General features: G+C 41.5%; 1 protein-coding gene across 1 annotated transcript in view; it reads left to right on the forward strand.

The window, feature by feature from the left end:
* The first annotated feature begins 617 nt into the window (after nucleotides 1–617).
* IFT172 (intraflagellar transport 172) overlaps nucleotides 618–24,274 on the forward strand; it is a 41,946-nt gene continuing 18,289 nt past the window's right edge. The window contains exons 1-18 of the mRNA XM_060026913.1: nucleotides 618–734; nucleotides 3,306–3,449; nucleotides 4,026–4,138; nucleotides 4,569–4,608; nucleotides 4,914–4,979; nucleotides 5,191–5,270; nucleotides 5,489–5,576; nucleotides 6,399–6,613; nucleotides 7,514–7,637; nucleotides 8,048–8,143; nucleotides 9,054–9,215; nucleotides 9,571–9,624; nucleotides 9,866–9,969; nucleotides 10,144–10,229; nucleotides 13,053–13,165; nucleotides 14,159–14,326; nucleotides 22,727–22,863; nucleotides 23,096–23,203. Coding sequence (XP_059882896.1) covers nucleotides 696–734; nucleotides 3,306–3,449; nucleotides 4,026–4,138; nucleotides 4,569–4,608; nucleotides 4,914–4,979; nucleotides 5,191–5,270; nucleotides 5,489–5,576; nucleotides 6,399–6,613; nucleotides 7,514–7,637; nucleotides 8,048–8,143; nucleotides 9,054–9,215; nucleotides 9,571–9,624; nucleotides 9,866–9,969; nucleotides 10,144–10,229; nucleotides 13,053–13,165; nucleotides 14,159–14,326; nucleotides 22,727–22,863; nucleotides 23,096–23,203 — 1,937 coding nt within the window. The 5' untranslated portion in view covers nucleotides 618–695. The remainder of the gene's footprint in view (nucleotides 735–3,305; nucleotides 3,450–4,025; nucleotides 4,139–4,568; nucleotides 4,609–4,913; nucleotides 4,980–5,190; nucleotides 5,271–5,488; nucleotides 5,577–6,398; nucleotides 6,614–7,513; nucleotides 7,638–8,047; nucleotides 8,144–9,053; nucleotides 9,216–9,570; nucleotides 9,625–9,865; nucleotides 9,970–10,143; nucleotides 10,230–13,052; nucleotides 13,166–14,158; nucleotides 14,327–22,726; nucleotides 22,864–23,095; nucleotides 23,204–24,274) is intronic.

The following is a 24,274-nucleotide window of genomic DNA, read 5'->3' on the forward strand; positions in this document are numbered from 1 at the left end:
CCTTGTGATCCTGTGCAAGTTACATAACCTATTTAGGATCAATTCCGTCAACTGTAAAGGCCTATAATAGCAACTACCCTGCTTTCCTCCAGGGTTGTGTAGATTAAAAGAAGGCACTCTGGGCTTCCCTGGTGGCGCAGTGGGTGAGAGTCCGCCTGCCGATTCAGGGGACACGGGTTCGTGCCCCGGTCCGGGAAGATCCCACATGCCGCAGAGCGGCTGGGCCCGTGAGCCATGGCCGCTGAGCCTGCGCGTCCGGAGCCTGTGCTCCGCAACGGGAGAGGCCACAACAGTGAGAAGCCCGCGTACCGCAAAAATAAAAAAAAATAAAAAAAGAAGGCACTCAGCCACGCTTACGTACATCGAACAGCTAGAGAGACTACGATTACGTAGGACCCCGGAGATTGCGGAAGGCTTGTGGGCGTGGCTGGAGTTTGGGTTTGCATGCCACGATGGGATTGGTCGAGGAGAGATTCATCAAGCCCTCTGCGCGCGTGGGGTCCCGCCCTAGACCTCACTGCGGCTGCGCGGGTTCTGTTTTGCTTCGCTGCGAACCTACGCGGTGACCTTGCGACGCGTGTCGCGCTCAGGTCGCTTCTGCGTCAGCGGCTGCCGCTGCGGCTGCGTGGCGGGTTGTCCAGGTAACCACGGGAGTTGTCCGCTGTCTGTTGGCATCTGAGAGACAGGTGTTCGTCATGCAGTTGAAGCACCTGAGGACCCTGCTGAGCCCTCAGGTGAGGAGTCGCGTGCTTCTTCCCTCCCTCGCCCGCCTTAATGTTACAAGAAAAGTGGGGGACTGAAGTTTAAAAACGTTGAGCGCCTACTGTGTTCAGAAGACCGAAGGCTATAGTTGTGATTCGGACTCTGCTACGTCCATAGAGTGTTGAGTAGGTGAGATGGAGTGCTGAGCACCGTAGCTTTCACTTCGTTCCATTAACGAATCGGTTGTGTACCAGGTCCCATGGTGGGGCTCCAGGGGATCCAGAACTTGCTCAGCTGTTGCCCCTGCCTTCAAGAGGCTCGTACTAGAGGCAGAGGCGCACGTGTAAACAACGAACATTAATCTACACCTCTCAAATGAGCGCTTTAGGTGTAAGCCCCACCTAAAGGAGTGCAAACGACCACACCGTTCGTTCTGATGGTGAAGATCTCAGATTCAGAAGAGGCTGGACACTGAGGGAGGAGCCCTAGAACATGGTGAAGAAAAGCTGGGTTTCGGAGTCAGGAGGCCAGAATTCAAGTCCTAGCGCCCCACTACTTTAAATAAATGATGTGATGCCCCTGACTTTAGCCTTTATCACACAGGCTTTCTGGGCACTCACCCGAACTTCTACATTTGGAAAACGAGAGTAATAATAATCGCAGCCTTAGGGGGTTAGGAGGAAGAATTAAAGGAAGTAGTATACACAAGAGAACGTTGTAAACTGAAAAGCAGCGTGAAAACTGATAGACGAGAGAAGGACATTCAAAATGCAAAGGACAAAATAATAGAAAGCTAATAAGAATATCTGTCATAACTGAATGTTTCAGGTGTACCAGGGCAGCATAAGTAAAGAAGCTAGTGTTGTGGATTATGGAGTCAGACACACATGGATTTAAATCTTGGTTCTGCCACTTAAACTGTGTTTGTAAACTTGAGCAAATTACTTAACCTTTCTGTGCCTCAGTTTCCCCATCTGTAAAAGATGCATAATAATAGCTTCTACCTCAGTTATGAGATTAAATGAGATAATGCGTATCAAGCACTTAGCAAAGTGCCTAGTCCATGCTTGTTAAAGGTTAGCTATTATTCTGTTCTCAGTCCTGTGAGGTACATATTGTAGAGAAAGGAGAATTGATTGATTATGAGAATCAGGAAGGCTTCACAGAGAATGTGGCTTTAAGAGAATAGAAGGAAATCAGAACAAAAGAGAGGTGTGCTCATTGCTCAGTAAACTGTTCTCTGAATCTGTATTTCTAAAATTCCTTTACCCTAATGGAATAATTGGAAATGAAATCTTCCTTCAATCTTTCAAAATAAGATGATGTCATGATGCAGGTAAGGGCTGAATGCCCAGGATTGGGCAAAATGATTAAGGAAGATGATTGGCAATAATTGATAAGCCCTCTACCCTCCTAACCTAATTTAGTCAAGAGTTGGAGGGGGCTAAAGGTGGTGGTGTGGCTATTTTCTGACTCCGGTTTGAGGACTTTGATGAAAAATGCCTTTTTTACTTCTGACTTTGGAAGTGGGTAGTTTAGGAGTAAAAATTAACAATGTTTTAAGCCAGGGCTGTAGAGCCCAAGTAGTTAAACAATTGGAGCAGAAATTAAATTTTTTATTTCAAGGAGGGAAATCCTTAGTGCAGAACCACAGACCACCAGGGCTGGTGGTGGAAGGGACAGACATGGCAAGAATAATTCACTGGGAGTTGATCGCTTCTAACTTGGGCTTCTGTGAAGTGGATTGTTAAGGAAAAAAAAATACAAAAACCAAAGTGGCATTGTTTATCCTAAGTCACAACTCTGATTATTTTAATTCCCATTCCAGAACTTTCACTGTCTCTCCCTTTCCTACCAAATAAGCCCAAACTCAGCCTAGCTTCAAAGACCCTTGTTGAACTGGCCTCTTGTCTGTTTTTCCTGACTTACCTCCTCTATTCTGCTATTTACAATATAGTTTCAGCTAAATTAAATTACTATTTATTGACCAGAACTTGCTATTGCTCATGCCATTCCTTCTACCTCAGGTAATTTCCCTACCTAACTGTATCCATTCTTCAAAGCTTAATGTTGATCGTTTAAGTGGAAAATTATCTCAGACTTTTCCAAACTATTACAGTGCTTTATATGTGCCTCTCTTATGGGGCTTTTCCCATTTTTTGTACCATCTTATTAGATTCTTGGGCAGGGACCATGTTTTGCTCTTTGTCTCTCTCTTAGCCCTTGGCCAAGTGCCTTTTTTATTAAGGTACTCAAAAAACATTAATTGAATGAATGGCTAAAGACCAAAACTTTGCATTTATTTCAGTAGCAGACCTGGGGAATGAGGGAATAAGGAGGCCACTGCAGGGACACATTGGTACAGTTGATTTTCCATGCCACCTCTTAGTGCATTTGCGTTATGGGTTTCTAGAAGCACTTTGTTCTCACCATCCGGGGCTCTATGGCCTTGGAGACCTGGACGGATTATGGGGATCTCTTTGTTTTAAGGACTGTGCTAGAAGGAAAATTGACCAGAGTCACACTAGAAGTAATGGAACTAGAAATGCTTTTGGCATTCTAGACCAGCACCTGGGTTTATTTTTGCCCCTTTGCTTCTGCAGGATGGAGCTGCAAAGGTCACCTGCATGGCATGGTCCCAGAACAATGCCAAATTTGCTGTCTGCGCAGTGGACCGAGTGGTGTTGCTGTATGATGAACATGGGGAGCGAAGAGATAAATTCTCCACCAAACCAGCCGACATGAAGGTGAAGGGAACGTTCATGTGTACCTTAACCTGTTGATGGGACCCTATAAATCTAGAAAACTTCCTATCCTGCTTCCTAACCACAGGCATAGGAAATGGCCCGCCCTTCCTTTTCTCAGTATAAAGCCCTCAAGCCCACTACAGTCACACAGGCACCTTTTCTTTGTTTTTTTTCTTTTTGTAGATTAGAGCACAGTATTCTTTTTTTATATATAAAAATTTATTTATTTATTATTTATTTATTTGTGGCTGCGTTGGGTCTTCGTTGTTCCGTGAGGGCTTTCTCTAGTTGTGGCGAGCAGGGGATACTCTTCGTTGCAGTGTGTGGGCTTCTCATTGTGGTGGCTTCTCTTGTTGTGGCTCACGGGCTCTAGGCGCACAGGCTTCAGTAGTTGTGGCTCGCGGGCTTAGTTTCTCTGCGGCATGTGGGATCTTCCCGGACCAGGGCTCGAGCCCATGTCCCCTGCATTGGCAGGCAAATTCTTAACCACTGTGCCACCAGGGAAGTCCACCTTTTCTTCCCTTTTAAGGATACTCATTACTTCTTTTTCTTTCCTTTTTTCTTTTTGACTCTTAGTATGGCAGGAAGAGCTATATGGTGAAGGGCATGGCTTTTTCTCCTGATTCCACCAAGATTGCCATAGGACAGACTGACAACATCATCTACGTCTACAAGATTGGAGAAGATTGGTGAGGATAGAGATTGGGAGATGGGGTGTCCCAGAGAAGAAGGGAAAGGCAGGAAGAAATGCCTCACTGGGAAGGGGGGAATAGAGAGGTTGAGGAGCCAGCTGGGGCTTGGAAGGCAGAGGCCCTCTGGAGTCCGTTGTTGTAGCTTCCCTACCTTTGCGTGCACCACGTGTTCTATGATCCCATCCCTGGAAGAGTCAGTCTTAGATCAACAAGGAGGCCCTGTGAGATCCTGGGGAGCCTGGAGTGATGTTTTGTCTTTGTTATTCTTCCAAAGCTACTCAGGCTCCTTTGAGGGCTTCTATGGAGTGGTAGGAAACACTAGCGGGCCAGGGAAGGTATCTACAATTCCTCCCCTCCCCCAGCATCATTTGTGCCCGTTTATTCGTGGAAGTGGTTTGTAATATGCTTCCCTCCTTTTATTTGACAGGGGTGACAAGAAAGTCATCTGTAACAAGTTCATCCAGACGGTAAAGTTCAAACCAGTCCCTGGGAGATTAGGATGAACAAGCATGTATCAGTATATCCGCTTATAAATACAACGAGAAGTTGCCTTTGTTAACATCTGGCTCTGACTCTTCCTACTGTGTGAATGGTACTGCCTGGCTGCTCATCCCCCTGTGCTTTCCTCCTTAGAGCCCAGTTGTGTCCCCTCCTCTCCTTCCCTACAGGTGGTTGGAGTGGTGGCATGTGGTGGGATGTTCAGGCTCAGGTTGTTATCAAAGTGCTAACATACATAGACAGGTTTATCCTTTTCATTCTTTCTTTCTTACAGAGTGCTGTTACTTGTCTGCAGTGGCCAGCAGAATACATCATTGTCTTTGGACTGGCTGAAGGGAAGGTAAAGGAGGGAAGAGAAATACAGGAGATATTGTGCATGGGGATAATGGTTCTGGAAAGAGGTATATGGTTAATCTTCTCCCTTAGGGTCAAGTTGTGTACTGGGGTGACTACCCAGGGAACAGTTTTTGTTTTTTTCTTTTTCTTTCCTTAGGACCTGGGTGAAATTGAAAGTAGCCTAACCAGACTTTTGTCCATTCTCCCATTTTCAGGTTCGTTTGGCAAACACCAAAACTAATAAATCATCTACCATCTATGGGACAGATTCTTACGTGGTGTCCCTGACAACGAAGTGAGTAAGGAAGAGCAGTATCCCAAAAGCTTGGAAATGATAGGAAAAGCTATAGGGGACTCTGGACTGGGGGACCATAGTATGAAAGATGGAGAGGGCTGGTAGCAGGAACCGCAGGTAGGGTAGTGTTTGACAGACAAAGGGGACTTTCTTGTTGAGACAGGATGCTCTAATGTCTTCCTGTATTTCTCTCCTTTCCTCCTTTTCCCCTTTTTTAGTTGCTCTGGGAAAGGAATTCTCTCTGGTCATGCAGATGGCACCATTGTTAGGTACTTCTTTGATGATGAAGGCTCTGGAGAGTCACAGGTATGAATAAAGGATGCTCTGGAATGGGGGAGAAGGAAATCCCAAGAACTCTCCGAGAGGAGGTTGGACATCTAAGGAATTTAGATCATGGTGCTGGGAGAGGAGGCTAGAGGAATGAGACCTCAGGCAGAGAGACACCTGGATGAGGCCACAGAGAGGATTTGTTTTTCGGAGGCCAGAGCTTAATATTTATGGGAAAGGATGAATCAGGTGGAAGGGACCTTGAGGCAAAGAGAAATAAAGACTCCGAGGGTAATGAAAAGTGAAAATTATTCTCATTTATGTAAAATATATATTTATGTATATAAATTCATAGAAAAAAAGGGTTGTTTACTCTTGAGAGGGAAAATATGGGGGATTAAAGGAAGGTTCATGTTTTAATCTATGTAATTCTCTATTGCTTGAATCATTTATGTTAAGAATTACTTGTGTAATCATTAAATGTATCCCTCCTGAAATAAAGGGGCCATATGCTCCCTGTGGGCCTATATGGTATTGGTTAATGTGTAGGACAGATTCCTTTGGGGGGGCCTTATTAGGTGAATATTAAAGATCTGCAGACACACGTATTTTGAGGTTCCCTCTTGAACACAAGATCAGTAAGTGTGTATATATGTCATAAAAGATGTGTGCGTGAGTGTAAGACAGAAAGATAATTTGTGACGTCTTCGGGTTAAGATGTGTTAGGGTGGGAAAGTGTTGGGAGAAAGATTCCTGCAGAGCAGGGTTGTCAGAGTGAGTGTGTCAGATGCTAGGAATGAGAAGTTTCTGAGGTGGAGTCCTCAGAGTCAGAGTGATTGAAACCCTCTACTTCTGTCTTAGGGGAAGTTGGTGAACCACCCATGCCCACCCTATGCCTTGGCTTGGGCAACCAACAGCATTGTGGCTGCAGGCTGTGATCGGAGGATTGTGGCCTATGGAAAGGAAGGCCACGTGCTACAAACTTTTGACTATAGCCGTGACCCTCAGGAACGGGAGTTCACCACAGCTGCAGCAAGTCCTGGGGGCCAGTCTGTTGTGCTGGGAAGTTATGACAGGTGGGTCTCCTTTCCAGTTGCAGCTTCTGCCTGCTTTCCCTGTGTACACTCTTCTTTAGTCCAGTTTTGCTTCTCAGCCAGAGTGGGAGACTGGATCAGAATCAAGTGATTCTTAGGTTTTAATTCGTGCACTTTCCTCTTCCTGTTCCCACCGTCCATTGGCGTGTCGGCAGTTCCAAGGTGCACCATGCTCTTGTTGTGTCTCTGTCTCTCCCCGGGGTTCCACAGCAGAATTCATCTCCACTTTCTTTGTGCTCCCTTTGCCCCTTTTCAGACCACTGGCTTAGTGTTTATCACATTATATTATAGTTTGGTGTTTGTATCTAACTGGTTAAATTGAAGAGCCCTTGAGAAGAGGGCCTATTATTCTCTTTTTATTTAAGTCTCCAGGGCCTAGATTAGCATCTAGTATATAATACGTGCTCAAATGTTTGGTGAATGAATGAATGAATGAATGATGGAACGGTGAATAAATAGCTAGAGTCTGGGTTCCATCTCTTCCTTGGAGCGCTTTTAACCCCAGCTTTGTCAGTCCTGTCTTTCTGTCCCCTTCAGTCTCATGTGTGTCTGTCTCTTCCTTTCTTTCTTCTCTGACTCCTACCATTTCTCTTTTCTTTTTCCATATTTCTCTATCGCTAACAGCTCATTTTTCTCACCAGCCACAATCTCTTTTTATTTTCTCCACTCCTATCTCTCTTACCCCATTTTACTTTTGACTTGATTTTCCCAATTTACTTTCTTTGAACACTTTTTTCCTCTCCTACTACACCTCCCAACTTGTCTGTTCTCTTTTATTTCCTCTGTTCTCTGATGTAGCAAGACTAATTTCCTTCCGTTACAGGCCCATTTTCAGTTTTTCTCAGCCTCCAACTCTTCTAAAAGCCACATACTTAATTTCAGACTTCGGGTACTCAACTGGAGCCCTCGAAGAAGCATCTGGGAAGAGGCAAAGCCCAAGGAGATTGCCAACTTATACACCATCACTGCCTTGGCCTGGAAGCGGGATGGCTCACGACTCTGTGCGGTGTGTGACTAGTAACCCCTTTCTGCTTTGGTGACTTTTTTCAAATTAAGAAAAATCCCACCTATCCTAAAGCACCCTCTCCTGACACTAGAGAATGTCCCTTCCCTTTTGACCACAACCTAAAACTCTGACGTTACAGGGGAAAGAGAAATGCATACCTTATTGGAGGCCACATGGGACAAGAGTTTTATAGGCAGGGATGATTTCTCCCTTATATCCCATCACTATGTGATGCTCTTGAGTCCTGCAATTGCCACCTCTTTCCTGCTGGTACTTCCAAAAACTACCAGCCCTTTTACTGCCAACTCTTCTGTAGATTCTAGAACCTAGGATTTGAGAGTATCTCTAAATACCCTCTACATGCCTACGTACTGTGTGTGTTACCCTTTATGCTGTCACTTTCCCTCCAGGGCACACTCTGTGGTGGAGTGGAACAGTTTGACTGCTGCCTCCGAAGGAGCATTTACAAGAATAAGTTTGAGCTGACGTATGTGGGACCTAGCCAGGTAAGCGGCTGATAGCCTGCCACACTGAGATTTTGCCATGGCTCACTCATCCTTGTAGTACTTCCCTGCGGTCTGGCCACAGCACAGAGTCAAATCAACCTCTGGCAGAGCTGTTCTGAGGAATAGAATGTGTCAGGGCAACTCTCTGGCAACTTTCCTGCTATAGTTCTTACAGCTTATTGTAAGAAAAGGATTAACCACCAGGTTTAAGGGGTACAGAGATTGCCATTTACACCTTCCTGGTTTAAAACTTCACTGCCTATAGGATGGCAACTGGGGAAGTTGATAAATAGGATTATAATTCTGAATTCTTTCGTTCTAAGGCCTCTGAACTCACTGTGTATGATGTTGCAAGCTCATTTCTTAGTTTCTGAGCCCACTTTTCTCTTTTCTCTACCTCCACCCTCCTTTCCTTCATTTATTATTCATTGATTCCTTTAGTCTTCCATTTTCTCCAGAAATATTTATCCATTCTTTATGTGTCAGCACTGTTAAGCATTGAGAATTCAAAGATAGTTATCTGTAATACATTGTCCCTTATTTGAGAAGATCATTTTAGCAAAGGAGACAGACATATCAGAAAATAATACAGCACACTGTGGTAAAGTTATCATAGAAGTTTGTACAAAGAGCTACAGGAACATAGGGAGAGTGGTTTAACCCAGTGGAACTTTCAGAATCGTATGTATTATAAACATCAAAAGAGATAATATATTAAAGTATTTCATATATAGTAAAGCATTATGTAAATGTGAGGTGTCCCTTTTACCAAGAATATCCTAGGCCAGGCAAGGAAAAAAGATGATACTTTGTTTAGTTAGCCCTGTGAAGGTGGGCGAAGGGCACAGCATGTTCACCCCTCTTTCGGATTGGGGGAAGCCTGGGGAGCTCAGACTCGTCTCCTGCCAAGGTGATTGTGAAGAACCTCTCATCGGGGACCCGAGTGGTACTCAAGTCACACTATGGCTATGAGGTGGAAGAGGTGAAAATCCTGGGAAAAGAACGCTACCTGGTGGCCCACACGTCAGACACACTGTTGCTGGGGGACCTGAACACTAATCGCCTTAGTGAGGTAGGAACCAAAAATGGAGAGGTGGGGATGGGACGTCCTGAGGTGCTACTCAGGCAAGCCAGGGTCCCTGGGGGAAGATCTCCATGGGAAGCTCTAACATTCTGGTGTTGGGGACCTGGCTTCAGGGGATGAGACCCGGGAGGCTTAGAATCCCGGAATATGAATCACCGTTGTTGGACTGTTTGTACACCATCTCCCAGAAGCATAGGGACTAGGGCAAAATCTGACATAGCATCTCTTTTGTGCAATGTCAAAGCCTCCCCCAACTCCATCTCTCTGCATCCCACCCTGTTCTTTCAGCATCGTCTTGGATAGTTATCCACATTGTCCCTTATGTCTTTTCCCCCCTTAACAGGTAGCTTGGCAGGGATCTGGTGGCAATGAGAAGTATTTCTTTGAAAATGAAAATGTGAGTAGAGCTTGATTCACCATCACTGTCCTGATAAGCCTCCTTCTAGCTTCTGTGTAGCAGGATGGCAAGTGGCAAGGGGTTGAGCAAACAGCAGATAAAGTGGGAGGGTGAAATAGGCAGAGGAATAGAATAAACAGAAAGGTGGGTGTCACTTTGAACTCATGGTACACCTCCCTCGACTGTTTTTCTCTTTCTTCATGTAATCTTTCCACTGTATAACAATTCCGTTCACCCCCAGGTATGCATGATCTTCAATGCTGGAGAGCTAACCCTGGTGGAATATGGGAGTAATGATACCCTGGGTTCTGTACGTACTGAATTCATGAACCCCCATCTCATCAGGTAACCCCACAAGGTTCTCTAAATTTTTGAAACCCAAAAGAATTCCTTTTGACTTCTATCTCCTATATCCTCAGGTTAATCTAAAATCTTCATCCCGTATGGTATTTCAGAGCTCCTATTAAACATCCCAGCTACCTAAGCCCATTTTGCCTCACCTGACCCTTCATGTTTCAGTGTCCGTATTAATGAGAGGCGCCAGCGAGGAACGGAGGATAATAAGAAATTGGCTTATCTTGTTGATATTAAGACTATTGCTATAGGTGAGTAAGACTCTCTCATAATTGTAATAACAAAATAGATGTTTATAAAGCACTTCCATGTCACAGGACTGTGTGCAGTGGAGAATCCAGGAATCTGAGAGGCATCGGGTAAATGTGTGACCTCATTCTTACAGGGGATATGTGAAATGTTTAAATCCATATGTCTATATCTAGAAGTCTAGATACAGATGCATTGGTATGTATAGGCCTGCCCATACAATTATTCACGTTCTCTAGGCACATATCTCAGGGCTGGAAAATTGTGAATTGTAGAAAAGAACCATTAGCAAATTTAAGAATTTTCCTGTTTAGACTTCATAGGATCACAGATTCTTAGAACTGGAAGGGGCCTTCCTTTCTGTATAGTTTGTCATTAATAAGTAGTGATGACAGACTTGATGTGCATTTCACAGATGTTCACATTTATAAATTGTACTGTATATATTCATAGTTAATCTTTTATCATGGAATGTCTTAAGCATAGGAAAAAAGTATAAAGAATAGCATGGTATTCTCTAAAAAGTTTAGAGAATAACATATCCAGGTAGTGTAGGTATTAAGAACAGGGCTCTGGAGTCAAATCTCCCCACTTCTCTACTTACTACCTGTGTAATCTTAGGTAAATTACTTCACCTTTCTGTATCTCAATTTCATCTACAAAATGTACCTCATCTACAAAATGGGGATAAAAATAGGACCTACTTCATATGAAAAGCACTTAGACTAGTGCCTAGTATATAATAAGTGCTTAATAAATGTTAGCTGTTCATAATAATAATATTATTATTACTTGTGTACCCATACCCAGTTCTGTCAGATCCTCACGTTTCATTATTTTTACCTTGGATCTTTTCTCTCTTCTCTGTTGATGGACATTTGTTAGTTTTTCACTGATACAGTGTTTCAGTTCTCTAAGGTTTATACCCAGCATGGAATTGCTGAATCATGAAAGAGGTACATCTTCAATTTCACTAAAATATTTCCAGATTGCTCTCTGAAGAGGTTGTACCAATTTACATTCCCACCAGCAGTCACAGTTGCACTTCCTCTCCAGTGCTTGAAATTTCCTGACTTCATTATTTGGCTCAATCTGATGTATATGAAAATATATTTCATTGTTTTAATTTTTTTGTTCATTTGTTTATTGGCCATTTGGATTTCTTCTGTGAATTGCCAGTTCACATCCATTGCCTATTTTTAAAATTAGGTTGTCTTTTCTTTATTTACGTGAAGGAGTTGTGTGTGTGTGTGTATAGGCTTTGATGGTTATTTGCATTGCAGCGATTGTCTCAGCCTGTGGCTTGTCTTTTCTCTCCTTTTCAGCATTTCTTAGTATTTAGACATTTTTAAGTTTAATGTAGTCCATTTTATCACTTTTTTTTTTTTACTGAAGTATGATTCAATTTACAGTGTTGTATATCACTTTTTAATAAATAGTTTGTGGGTTTTGAGGTCTCATTTAAGAAATCCCTCCCTACTCCCTCCTGTATTTTGGCATTTAAAATTTTGCTTTTTACCTGGAATTTATTTTTGTGCATAATGTGGGTAGGAATCTAATTTTATTTTTTTCCCATATGTTTAACCATTGCTCGAAAGTCCATTCTTCGCTCACTAGTATGTAATGTCATCTCTCATAAATCAGGTTTCCATATACATATGGGTCTGTTCTTAAGATATTTTTACATTTCATGAACTTTCTATTTCACATGAAGTTGCTGAGCTCAGAAATGTAAGTATCTATAATAGAAATAATAATACAGTCCAGTGGCTTAAGTTCTAAGTTCCAGTGGCCTAAGTTCTCTGAGCAGTAATGAGCTGTGAGATTTTGGACAAGTCACCTCTCTCTGTAGGTCTTATCTTCAATGTACATTGACAGAGTTCTTCTCTTAACCATTTTGGGTCATCGACCCCTTTGAGTGTCTAATTAAAAGCATAGATCCTTTCCCAGAAAAATATCTACATGCATAATTTTGTGTGTAATTTCAGGGTGCTCACAGAAATAGGGTCCCCACAGCTCTAGCATTCTATGGTTGTACTTATAATCGGGGCATTAAAACATGGATTTATCATTTTGCTTTTTAATTAAAGGAAAATTCATTTTTAAGTTGGTCTTCCCAGTAGTGGACATCTGCTGGCATTTGGTCTTCAGCTTAAGCGTGGGTAACAAAAGCAGGCACATTGCTTGTTGATAATGTATATCAATAAGACCTGTGAATGGGCTTTGTTCAAGAGACTCCCTGAAAGCACCCTAGCCAACCTTGAGTGGTCTGTTCTAAGCATGATTGTTTCTTATATTGCCTATGAAATTCAGACCAAACTAATATTCATCGTCTGCACTGACCAGCCTAACTTTAGTTAGAGGTTCCTCCTATTTTGTCTGTGTGCCTTCACCACTCTTTGTCCCTAAGTGTTCTTATATCACTGCCACTCAGATATGCAGGTAACTCCTTGGAGCACGTATGATCACCAGGGTCATTTCGTTCATCAGCTTTCTCTCACTGGTGTGTTTGCTCTAATTGTGGTTCATCATGAGAACAGAAGCCAGTTGCTCCATAGTTCTGACCTGCTCTGAGACAACTCCAAGAGTCCCAGAGAAGAATCACATTTCTTGATGAGTCTGGATCTTTTGAGTTAATAACTGCAGAGTTAAACAAAACCTCTATAATTTTAGAAGAAATACAGCATCTTAGCAAAGTTATGTTGTACTGCCCATTTACATTCCTGAGTGACATTCTCTAGACTAACGCAACATTCTTAAAGCCAGACTTTCACAGGCCACCTCATACCTTGTATGTGATTAACCCTGTTTCCTTTACTCTCTAGTGGACCTGATTGGTGGCTACAACATTGGCACCATCAGCCATGAGAGCCGTGTGGATTGGCTGGAACTTAACGAGACTGGGCACAAGCTTCTCTTCAGGGACCGGAAACTTCGTGTGAGGAGGGTTGCTAAGGCCTTAGCCATAGACTGGTCCATAAAGGATGTGGTACTAGCTGCCAGCAGGGACTGTGGGAGGCAGGATAGGACATAATTTCTTGGGGCTATGCCATTAGCACAGCAAAAGGCACAGAAGAATCCACATTCTTTGTATCTGCTATCACCACCCATCCCATTTTACCCTTCAGGAGGCTGTGTCATGCTGGCACCGAAGTCAAGAGAGGAATTTGGGAGTTGATGTCTCTCTTAATATTCACAAATCATATTTGTGAAACATCCTCATGAAACATCCTTACGCCTGCATTCCTCTTCCGCACGCCTAGCTGACCTTAACCCACACCTACTGCTCCAGTGCTCTTCAGCTACACTTACCTGATGGCACTGAAGCTGGCTTGAGGACAGTCTCCCCCTAGCCCCTTATTGATTCTGATCTCAATATGGTACCACCAAAGAGTTCAACCTCAGGGGCAAAAGGGACTCTCTGGTGATTTCTTGTTTCATTTTCATTGTGATGCGAAAGCCATCACAAATTTCCAGACCATTTAATTTGACTGGTGCCCTTACTTGTGTAATCCAGGCTGGTAACTCTGGCCCAGAGTTATTCTAAGAATGAAAGTCTGGGACTTCCCTGGCGGTCCACTGGTTAAGACTCCACACTTCCACTGCAGGGGGTGCAGGTTCGATCCCTGGTCAGGAACTAAGATCCCACATGCCTTGCAGCGCAGCCAAAAAAAAGTCTGACCTTCACCTAACTTAAATTCCTAGGGTGTAGACCTTTGCTCTTTTGATCATCTCTTATTTGGCCAGAGTCAGAATATGTCAACTCAGCATAAACTTGAAGGGATTATGGTTGAAGATGAGTAAGCTTTGAAATTTAGCATGCACGTGACTGGTGGGTTAGCTCACCACATTTCACCATTAGGAAAATTGTCAAGATGAGAAGACACCCATATCTCCTTTTAATTGTGCTATCTACTTCTTCCTCCTTCAGTTGCACCTATATGATATTGAAAGCTGCTCTAAGACAATGATCCTCAACTTCTGCTCCTACGTGCAATGGGTCCCAGGAAGTGATGTGCTGGTAGCTCAGAACCGAAACAACCTGTGTGTGTGGTACAACATTGAGGCACCTGAGAGAGTCACCATGTCCTCTATCAGGGTATGTTGACATCAGGGCACCTCAGCCATAGTGTTGAGCTGATTAATTAGAACCTGAGTCGGCTCTGAAGTCTGCTTGGTTTCTCTGCCCACCACCCATAATCTCTTTAATGGAGTTGGCAGGTGACGCTTAGACTCCTTCCCACAGTGGACCAGGCCCCAGAGCCATCCTTGTTCAGATTCCTGACATTATATTAGACCCTTGGAGTATGGGTCTCTATTATAGTGGGAATTCACCAAGTCATAACATGAAGTTCCCTTAGGCTGGAAGATCCCCAACAGGAGGAGTAGTTCCATATCACCTCCTTGTGTGCTGATTCTCTGGTACAAAAGCCATTCATAGTTCCATTTTTTTAAGACTGCTGATCAGACCCTCTCTCCTATCCCATAACAACGTCACACACACAAGTAATATTCCAAAATCCGGGAGGAGCCTATGCAAACAGAGAAAAGAGGCCCCTATGGTAGGCTAGGATGACTGGTGTGGGTGTGGGTAGAGCACTTGATACTTCCTTTTTGTTCTTTCTATATCTCTTTTTTTCTCCTTTTTTGCCTCATTTTAGACTGATTAAGATTGAGTTTTTGTGGGGGGGTTGGGGGGGTTGTCCTTTTCTAAATACTCTTCAGAGTATTTAGAGTACTCTTTAGATCAGAAGGTTATACATCCTATTTCTATAGCAGTTACCCTTAAAAGTTCACCATGTATTTAAATTAACAAAGTCTAAAGTTAATCAGCATCTAACCGCCCCCCCTTGCACTGCAAACAATACAAGGACCCTAAAAGATTAAATGGGATTACCTCCCCTTTGCCACTGTTGTCTAGTATTTTGGTTCCCTTCTGTTATCCCCAAAGTTAGACATTATTATTTTATACACACAAAATTTGTATAGATTTACCGTCATAGTGCCAGTTTCTCTGTTCAACTTTTCCTTTTTCGTTGCTGATCTTCTCTCTGGAGTTACTTTTCTTCCTCTTCTTGAAGAATATCATTTAGAAGTTTCTTTTTTTTTTCTTTTTGAATTTTATTTTATTTTTTATACAGCAGGTTCTTATTAGTCATCCATTTTATACATATTAGTGTATACATGTCAATCCCAATCTCGCAATTCATCACACACACACACACCCCACTTTTCCCCCTTGGTGTCCATACGTTTGTTCTCTACATCTGTGTCTCTATTTCTGCCCTGAAAACCGGTTCATCTGTGCCAATTTTCTAGGTTCCACATATATGCGTTAATATACAATATTTGTTTTTCTCTTTCTGGCTTACTTCACTCTGTATGACAGTCTCTAGATCCATCCACGTCTCTACAAATGACCCAGTTTTGTTCCTTTTTATGGCTAATATTCCATTGTATATATATACCACATCTTCTTTAATCCATTCGTCTGTCGATGGGCGTTTAGGTTGTTTCCATGACCTCGCTATTGTAAATAGTGCTGCAATGAACACTGGGGTGCATGTGTCTTTTTCAGTTATGGTTTTCTCTGGGTATATGCCCAGTAGTGGGATTGCTGGATCATATGGTAATTCTGTTTTTAGTTTTCTAAGGAACCTGCATACTGTTCTCCATAGTGGCTGTATCAATTTCCATTCCCACCAACAGTGCAAGAGGGTTCCCTTTTCTCCACACCCTCTCTAGCATTTGTTGTTTGTAGATTTTCTGATGATGCCCATTCTAACTGGTGTGAGGTAATACCTCGTTGTAGTTTTGATTTGCATTTCTCTAATAATTAGTGATGTTGAGCAGCTTTTCATGTGCTTTTTGGCCATCTGTATGTCTTCTTTGGAGAAATGTCTATTTAGGTCTCTGCCCATTTTTTGATTGCGTTGTTTGTTTTTTTTAATATTGAGCTTCATGAGCTGTTTATATATTTTGGAGATTAATCCTTTGTCCGTTAATTCGTTTGCAAATATTTTCTCCCATTCTGAGGGTTGTCTTTTCGTCTTGTTTGTAGTTTCATTTGCTGTGCAAAAGCTTTTAAGTTTCATTAGGTCCCATTTGTTTATTTTTTATTTCCATTACTCTAGGAGATGTATCATAAAAGATCTTGCTGTGATTTATGTCAAAGAGTGTTCTTCCTATGTTTTCTTCTAAGAGTTTTATAGTGTCCAATCTTACATTTAGGTCTCTAATCCATTTTCAGTTTATTTATTTATTTTTTTTCAGTTTATTTTTGTGTATGGTGTTAGGGAGTGTTTTAATTTCATTCTTTTACATGTAGCTGTCCAGTTTTCCCAGCACCACTTATTGAAGAGACTGTCTTTTCTCCATTGAATATCCTTGCCTCCTTTGTCATAGATTAGTTGACCATAGGTGCATGGGTTCCTCTCTGGGCTTTCTATCCTGTTCCATTGATCTATATTTCTATTTTTGTGCCAGTACCATATTGTCTTGATTACTGTAGCTTTGTAGTATAGTCTGAAGTTAGGGAGTCTGATTACTCCAGCTCTGTTTTTTTCCCTCAAGACTGCTTTGGCTATTCGGGGTCTTCTGTGTCTCCATACAAATTTTAAGATTTTTTTGTTCTAGTTCTGTAAAAAATGCCACTGGTAATTTGATAGGGATTGCACTGAATCTGTAGATTGCTTTGGGTAGTATAGTCATTTTCACAATATTGATTCTTCCAATCAAAGGACATGATATATCTCTCCATCTGTTTGTGTCATCTTTGATTTCTTTCATCAGTGTCTTATAGTTTTCTGAGTACAGGTTTTTTACCTCCTTAGGTAGGTTTATTCCTAGGTATGTTATTCTTTTTGTTGCAGTGGTGAATGGGATTGTTTCCTTAATTTCTCTTTCTGATCTTTCATTGTTAGTGTACAGGAATGCGAGAAATTTATGTGCATTAATTTTGTATCCTGCAACTTTACCAAATTCATTGATTAGCTCTAGTAGTTTTCTGGTGGCATCTTTAGGATTCTCTATGTACTGTATCATATCATCTGCAAACAGTGACAGTTTTACTTCTTCTTTTCCAATTTGCATTCCTTTTATTTCTTTTTCTTCTCTGATTGCCGTGGCTAGGACTTCCAAAACTATGTTGAATAATAGTGGCGAGAGTGGACATCCTTGTCACGTTCCTGATCTTAGAGGAAATGCTTTCAGTTTTTCACCATTGAGAATGATGTTTGCTGTGGGTTTGTCATATATGACCTTTATTATGTTGAGGTAGGTTCCCTCTATGCCCACTTTCTGGAGAGTTTTTATCATAAATGGGTGTTGAATTTTGTCAAAAGCTTTTTCTGAATCTACTGAGATGATCATATGGTTTTTATTCTTCAATTTGTTAATATGGTGTATCACATTGATTGATTTGCATATATTGAAGACTCCTTGCATCCCTGGGATAAATCCCACTTGATCATGGTGTATGATCCTTTTAATGTGTTGTTGAATTCTGTTTGCAAGTATTTTGTTGAGGATTTTTGCATCTATATTCATCAGTGATATTGGTCTGTAATTTTCTTTTTTTGTAGTATCTTTGTCTGGTTTTGGTATCAGGGTGATGGTGGCCTCATAGAATGAGTTTGGGAGTGTTCCTTCCTCTGCAATTTTTTGGGAGAGTTTGAGAAGGATGGGTGTTAGCTCTTCTCTAAATGTTTGATAGAATTCACCTGTGAAGACATCTGGTCCTGGACTTTTGTTTGTTGGAAGATTTTTAATCACAGTTTCAATTTCATTACTTGTGATTGGTCTGTTCAGATTTTCTATTTCTTCCTGGTTCAGTCTTGTAAGGTTATACCTTTCTAAGAATTTGTCCATTTCTTCCAGGTTGTCCATTTTATTGGCATAGAGTTGCTTGTAGTAGTCTCTTAAGATGCTTTGTATTTCTGCAGTGTCTGTTGTAACTTCTCCTTTTTCACTTCAATTTTATTGATTTGAGTCCTCTCCCTCTTTTTCTAGACGAGTCTGGCTAAAGGTTTATCAATTTTGTTTACCTTCTTAAAGAACCAGCTTTTAGTTTTATTGATCTTTGCTATTGTTTTCTTGGTTTCTATTTCATTTATTTCTGCTCTGATCTTTATGATTTCTTTCCTTCTACTAACTTTGGTTTTGTTTGTTCTTTCTCTAGTTCCTTTAGATGTAAGGTTAGATTGTTTATTTGAGATTTTTCTTGTTTCTTGAGGTAGGCTTGTATTGCTATAAACTTCTCCTCTTAGAACTCCTTTTGCTGCATCCCATAGGTTTTGGATCATCGTGTTTTCGTTGTAATTTGCGTCTAGGTATTTTTTTATTTCCTCTGATTTCTTCAGTGATCTCTTGGTTATTTAGTAATGTATTGATTAGCCTCCATGTGTTTGTGCTTTTTACTTCTTTTTCCTTGTAATTGATTTCTAATCTCATAGCGTTGTGGTCAGAAAAGATGCTTGATATGATTTCAGTTTTCTTAAATTTACTGAGGCTTGATTCGTGACCCAAGATGTGATCTATCCTGGAGAATGTTCCTTGTGCACTTGAGAAGAAAGTGTAATCTGCTGTTTTCGGATGGAATGTCCTATAAATGTCAATTAAATCTATCTGGTCTATTGTGTCATTTAAAGCTTCTGTTTCCTAATTAATTTTCTGTCTGGATGATCTGTCCATTGCTGTAAGTGAGCTGTTAAAGTCCCCCACTGTTACTGTGTTACTGTTGATTTCCTCTTTTACAGCTGTTAGTTGCCTTATGTATTGAGGTGCTCCTATGTTGGGTGCATATATATTTATAATTGTTATATCTTCTTCTTGGATTGATCCCTTGATCATTATGTAGTGTCCTTCCTTGTCTCTTGTAACATTCTTTATTTTAAAGTCTATTTTATCTGATATGAGTATTGCTACTCCAGCTTTCTTTTGATTTCCATTTGCATGGAATATCTTTTTCCATCCCCTCACTTTCAGTCTGTATGTGTCCCTAGGTCTGAAGTGTGGGTCTCTTGTAGACAGCTTATATATGGGTCTTGTTTTTGTATCCATTCAGCCAGTCTGTTTCTTTTGGTTGGAGCATTTAATCCATTCACATTTAAGGTAATATCAATATGTATGTTCCTATTACCATTTTCTGAATTCTTATGGGTTTGTTTTTGTAGGTCCTTTTCTTCTCTTGTGTTTCCCACTTAGAGAAGTTCCTTTAGCATTTGTTGTAGAGCTGGTTTGGTGGTGCTGAATTCTCTTAGCTTTTGCTTGTCTGTAAAGCTTTTGATTTCTCCATCGAATCTGAATGAGTTCCTTGCTGGGTAGAGTAACCTTGGATGTGGGTTCTTCCCTTTCATCACTTTAAATATATCGTGCCACTCCCTTCTGGCTTGTAGAGTTTCTGCTGAGAAATCAGCTGTTAACCTTATGGGAGTTGCCTTGTATGTTATTTGTCATTTTTCCCTTGTTGCTTTCAATAATTTTTGTCTTTAATTTTTGTCAATTTGATTACTATGTGTCTCGGCATGTTTCTCCTGGGGTTTAATCTGCCTGGGACTCTCTGCACTTCCTGGACTTGGGTGGCTATTTCCTTTCCCATGTTAGGGAAGTTTTCGACTATAATCTCTTCAAATATTTTCTTGGGTCCTTTCTCTCTCTCTTCTCCTTCTGGGCCCCCTGTACTGCAAATGTTGTTGCATTTAATGTTATCCCAGAGGTCTCTTAGGCTGTCTTCATTTCTTTTCATTCTTTTTTTCTTTATTCTGTTCTGTGGCAGTGAATTCCACCATTCTGTCTTCCAGATCACTTATCCATTCTTCTGCCTCAGTTATTCTGCTATTGATTCCTTCTAGTGTATTTTTCATTTCAGTTATTGTATTCATCTCTGTTTGTTATTTAATTCTTCTAGGTCTTTGTTAAACATTTCTTTCATCTTCTCGATCTTTGCCTCCATTCTTTTTCTGAGGTCCTGGATCATCTTCACTATCATTATTCTGAATTCTTTTTCTGGAAGGTTGCCTATCTCCACTTCATTTAGTTGTTTTTCTGGGGTTTTATCTTGTTCCTTCATCTGGTACAAAGTCCTCTGCCTTTTCATTCTGTCTATATTTCTGTGAATGTGGTTTTTAGTTTCCTGCGGAATTGTAGTTCTTCTTGCTTCTACTGTCTGCCCTCTGGTGGATGAGGCTATCCTACAAGTTTCTTTAGTGAAAGTCTTTTTTGTTTTGTTTTGTTTTTGTTTTTGCGGTACGTGGGCCTCTCACTGTTGTGGCCTCTCCCGCTGCGGAGCACAGGCTCCAGACAGACACGCAGGCTCAGCGGCCATGGCTCATGGGCCCAGCCGCTCCGCGGCCTGTGGGATCTTCCCGGACCGGGGCATGAACCCGTGTCCCCTGCATCGGCAGGCGGACTCTCAACCACTGCGCCACCAGGAAAGCCCTAGTGAAAGTCTTTTGATGATAAACGTTCAGGTTTTGATTATCTGAAAATGTTTTTATTTAGAGCTTTGCTCTTGAAAGATACTTGGACTCAGTACTGAATTCTAGATTTTTATTTGACTGTGTTGGGTCTTCGTTGCTGCACATGGGCTTTCTCTAGTTGCAGCGAGTGGAAGCTACTCTTTGTTGCAGTGCACGGGCCTCTCATTGGCTTCTCTTTGTTGCGGAGCATGGGCTCTAGGCGCGTGGGCTGCAGTAGTTGTGGTGCTTGGGCTTCAGTAGTTGTGGCACGTGGACTTCAGTAGTTGTGGCATACGGGCTCAGTAGCTGTGGCTCACGGGCTCTAGACCGCAGGCTCAGGAGTTGTGGCACGCAGGCTCAGTAGTTGTGGTGCACGGGCTTAGTTGCTCCGCGGCATGTGAAATCTTCCCAGACCAGGGCTTGAACCCGTGTCCCCTGCATTGGCAGGCGGATTCTTAACCCCTGCACCACCAGGAAGTCCCCCCTGTTCTAGATTGACAGTTATTTTTTCTTAGCCTTTTGCAAATATTGTCCCATTGATTGACTTCTTTTGTTCTGACAAGATTATTAATAGCCCTTTCTATATAGGTGATCTGTCTTTTCTCTCTGGTTGCTTTTAAAATCTTTTTTTAGGCATGTTGAAATTTTACCACAGTGTGTCTAGCTATAAATTTCTTTTTACTTATCCTACTTGGTATATATTGTGCTACCTGTAATTGTGAGTACACATATTTCTATCAGTCTTGGAAATTTCCCAACCATAATCTCTTTAAACATTGCTTCTTCTATCATATTTTCCAGTCTCTCCATCGAAACTCTAATTAGGTATATGTTAGATTTCTTGTTCTGTCTTCTCTACCTTTTTAACCTGTCTTTCATATTTCCTTTCTCCTTCTCACTCCATGCTACATTCTGGATAATTTCTTAAGATACATCTTTTAGTTCATTAATTCATTTTCATCATTGTCTAATCTGCTATTTAAACCATCTATTGAGTTTTTTACTTCAAAAATTAAATTTTTCATAAGGTTTTATTTGGTTCTTTCTCCAACGTGACTGACCATTTTTGATAGTCTCTTGTCCCTTGCTTAATTTTTCATTTCATCTTTTAGGTCTTTAAACATCTCACACATAATTATTTTATATATCATAACTGTCTTTTTTCGTAACTATTATTTTTGATATCTGAGACCCATGGAGGTCTAAAACTGTTATTTATAGGTATTGTTTACTCATTTAACTTTTTGGTTAACTGTTTGTTAACTTATATTTTGGTACTTTTTTATTGTGAACTCATGTTACATTGAATGTAATCTTTTGGAATCCTGAGGGCCTCAAATAGGCATGTTTTCCTCCAGAGATGATTTGTGTTTGCCTCTGCAGGAATCAGGCATATTAATGACCTGTACCCCTTTGGTTCCCTTTACTGAAGAGAGGATCCCCAGTTTAATGAGGGAACCTTAGATTTGGCCTCCCCATCCTGCTGGAGGACCCAAAGTTTATTCTCCTAATACTGTGTTTGCCTTCAGGGCAACTGTATTCTTCCTACTTGCTCACCTTCCATTTTTTCCTGCTCATGTTTTTTCGGTTTTAGCTTACTGACCTCTTTCTCTCTTGCTTTCTTTTTGTGGGGACGGGGGAGGGAGTAGGAAGCATTCCTAGTGGTTTCTTCAGTTGAACCCAGCAATATATTAAGAAGTATGTTCAAGTTGAATTTTAACAGGAGGGCCTTTAAGAATACTGAGAAAGAGTACTGCTGGCAGTACTGCTGGCAGTAGCAGAAGTGAATGTCACACTTTGTCAACTTATCCCTAGCCATTAGTGCCATCATAGCTATGAGTGTACTTTAACCCAAGGATATTACCATAGATAGGGAATTTTTATCTGCCTGAGAGAAACTAAATGTTAGAAAAACAGGGGCCACTGTAATTCCCTCAGTGTACGAGCAGTAGGGTTGAATGAGGGTGGGTCTTTTCTGCAGTTGAGTCAGTGGAAATGCTAACTTGGAATTCTGGTGGGATGGGGGTGTTGAATTTTTACAGGGTGATGTTGTAGGTCTGGAGCGGGGCGGGGGAAAGACCGAGGTGATGGTGACTGAAGGTGTGACTACAGTTGCCTACACACTGGATGAGGGCCTTATTGAGTTTGGAACAGCTATTGATGACGGCAACTACACCAGGTGAGGGGCTAGACTGGTAACCAGCAAGGTGGTGGGAAATTCTGGTTCTGAGGACCTGGGATGGATAGTAAAACTGACCATGTCTAAAAAGAACGTGGTGTCCTGGGAGGAGATTAGACAAAGAGGACAAACAATTGCCTGCCCCCCTCCTCTCCTGTCCCATCGCTAGTATTCCTCGGTGTCTTCCTGACCCTGGACTCATTCCTTGTGCTTTGCTTCCTTCCCTCTCCAGGGCAGCAGCCTTCTTGGAGACTCTGGAAATGACCCCAGAAACAGAGGCAATGTGGAAAACCTTGAGTAAGCTGTCACTGGAAGCAAGGCAGCTACACATTGCTGAGAGGTGAGTTGGGCTGTAGAACCAAGGTGCCAGGCAGCTAGGAGGGAGGGATGGCCATGCAGGTATCTTCCCCGTGAGCTGCTCCTCCCCAGTGTTAAGGCAGCACTTCCCTTCCCATGCCAACAGATGTCATAGAACCCTTCCGTGGTACAGTTATTCCAAACATCCTCCCATCCTAGATTATGAGTATGTCTTTTATTTATTTTTTTCTAAATTTTTATTGGACTATAGTTGCTTTACAATGTTGTGTTAGTTTCTTGCTGTACAGCAAAGTGAATCAGTCATATATATATATATATATATATATATATATATATATATATATATATATATATATATATATATATATATATATACATACTCTTCTACATTTCTTTCCCATTTTGGGTAACCACAGAACATTGAGTAGAGTTCCCTGTGCTATGCAGTAAGTTCTCATTAGTTATCTATTTTATACATAGTAGTATATATATGTCAGTCCCAATCTCCCAGTTCATCCCACCCTTCCTTCCCCACTTGGTAATCATAAGTTTGTTCTCTACATCTGTGACTCTATTTCTGCTTTGCAAGTAATTTCATCTCTACCATTTTTCTAGATTCCACATATAAGCAATATTGTATGATATTTGTTTTTCTGAGTTACTTCACATAAGGGTGTGTCTTTTATTGTTGTCATTCCCCAATCTTGTAACTAGGTGCCCCTTCAAAGTTTTTAATACTCATACCCTACAATCCACGTGTTGATCTGTATATTCCAGGTGTTGTATAGGAGTGTAATTTATAGGACAAACATGGGACTCCAGACTCTCTGATTTCAAATCTTGGCTCCATTTACCAGCTGTGTAACTTGAAAGAGGTTAACTTAACCTTCCCAAGCCTTGGTTTCTCCATTTGCTCTATGAAATTGGGATGATAACAGAATTTACCCTGCAGGATGGTAAAGAAAAATGGCAGTGGTAGTGGAGAGCAAATGAGAGGACCTGTGCGAAGAGCACAGGTTGGAAGTGCTCTTTAAAGGTCAGCTGCTGCTATTTTGCCGAGGAGTCATCCTTGGTCCCTTTTTTCCCATCCCCT

This window comes from Delphinus delphis, chromosome 12 (genome assembly GCF_949987515.2).
Source record: "Delphinus delphis chromosome 12, mDelDel1.2, whole genome shotgun sequence".
NCBI lineage: Eukaryota > Metazoa > Chordata > Mammalia > Artiodactyla > Delphinidae > Delphinus > Delphinus delphis.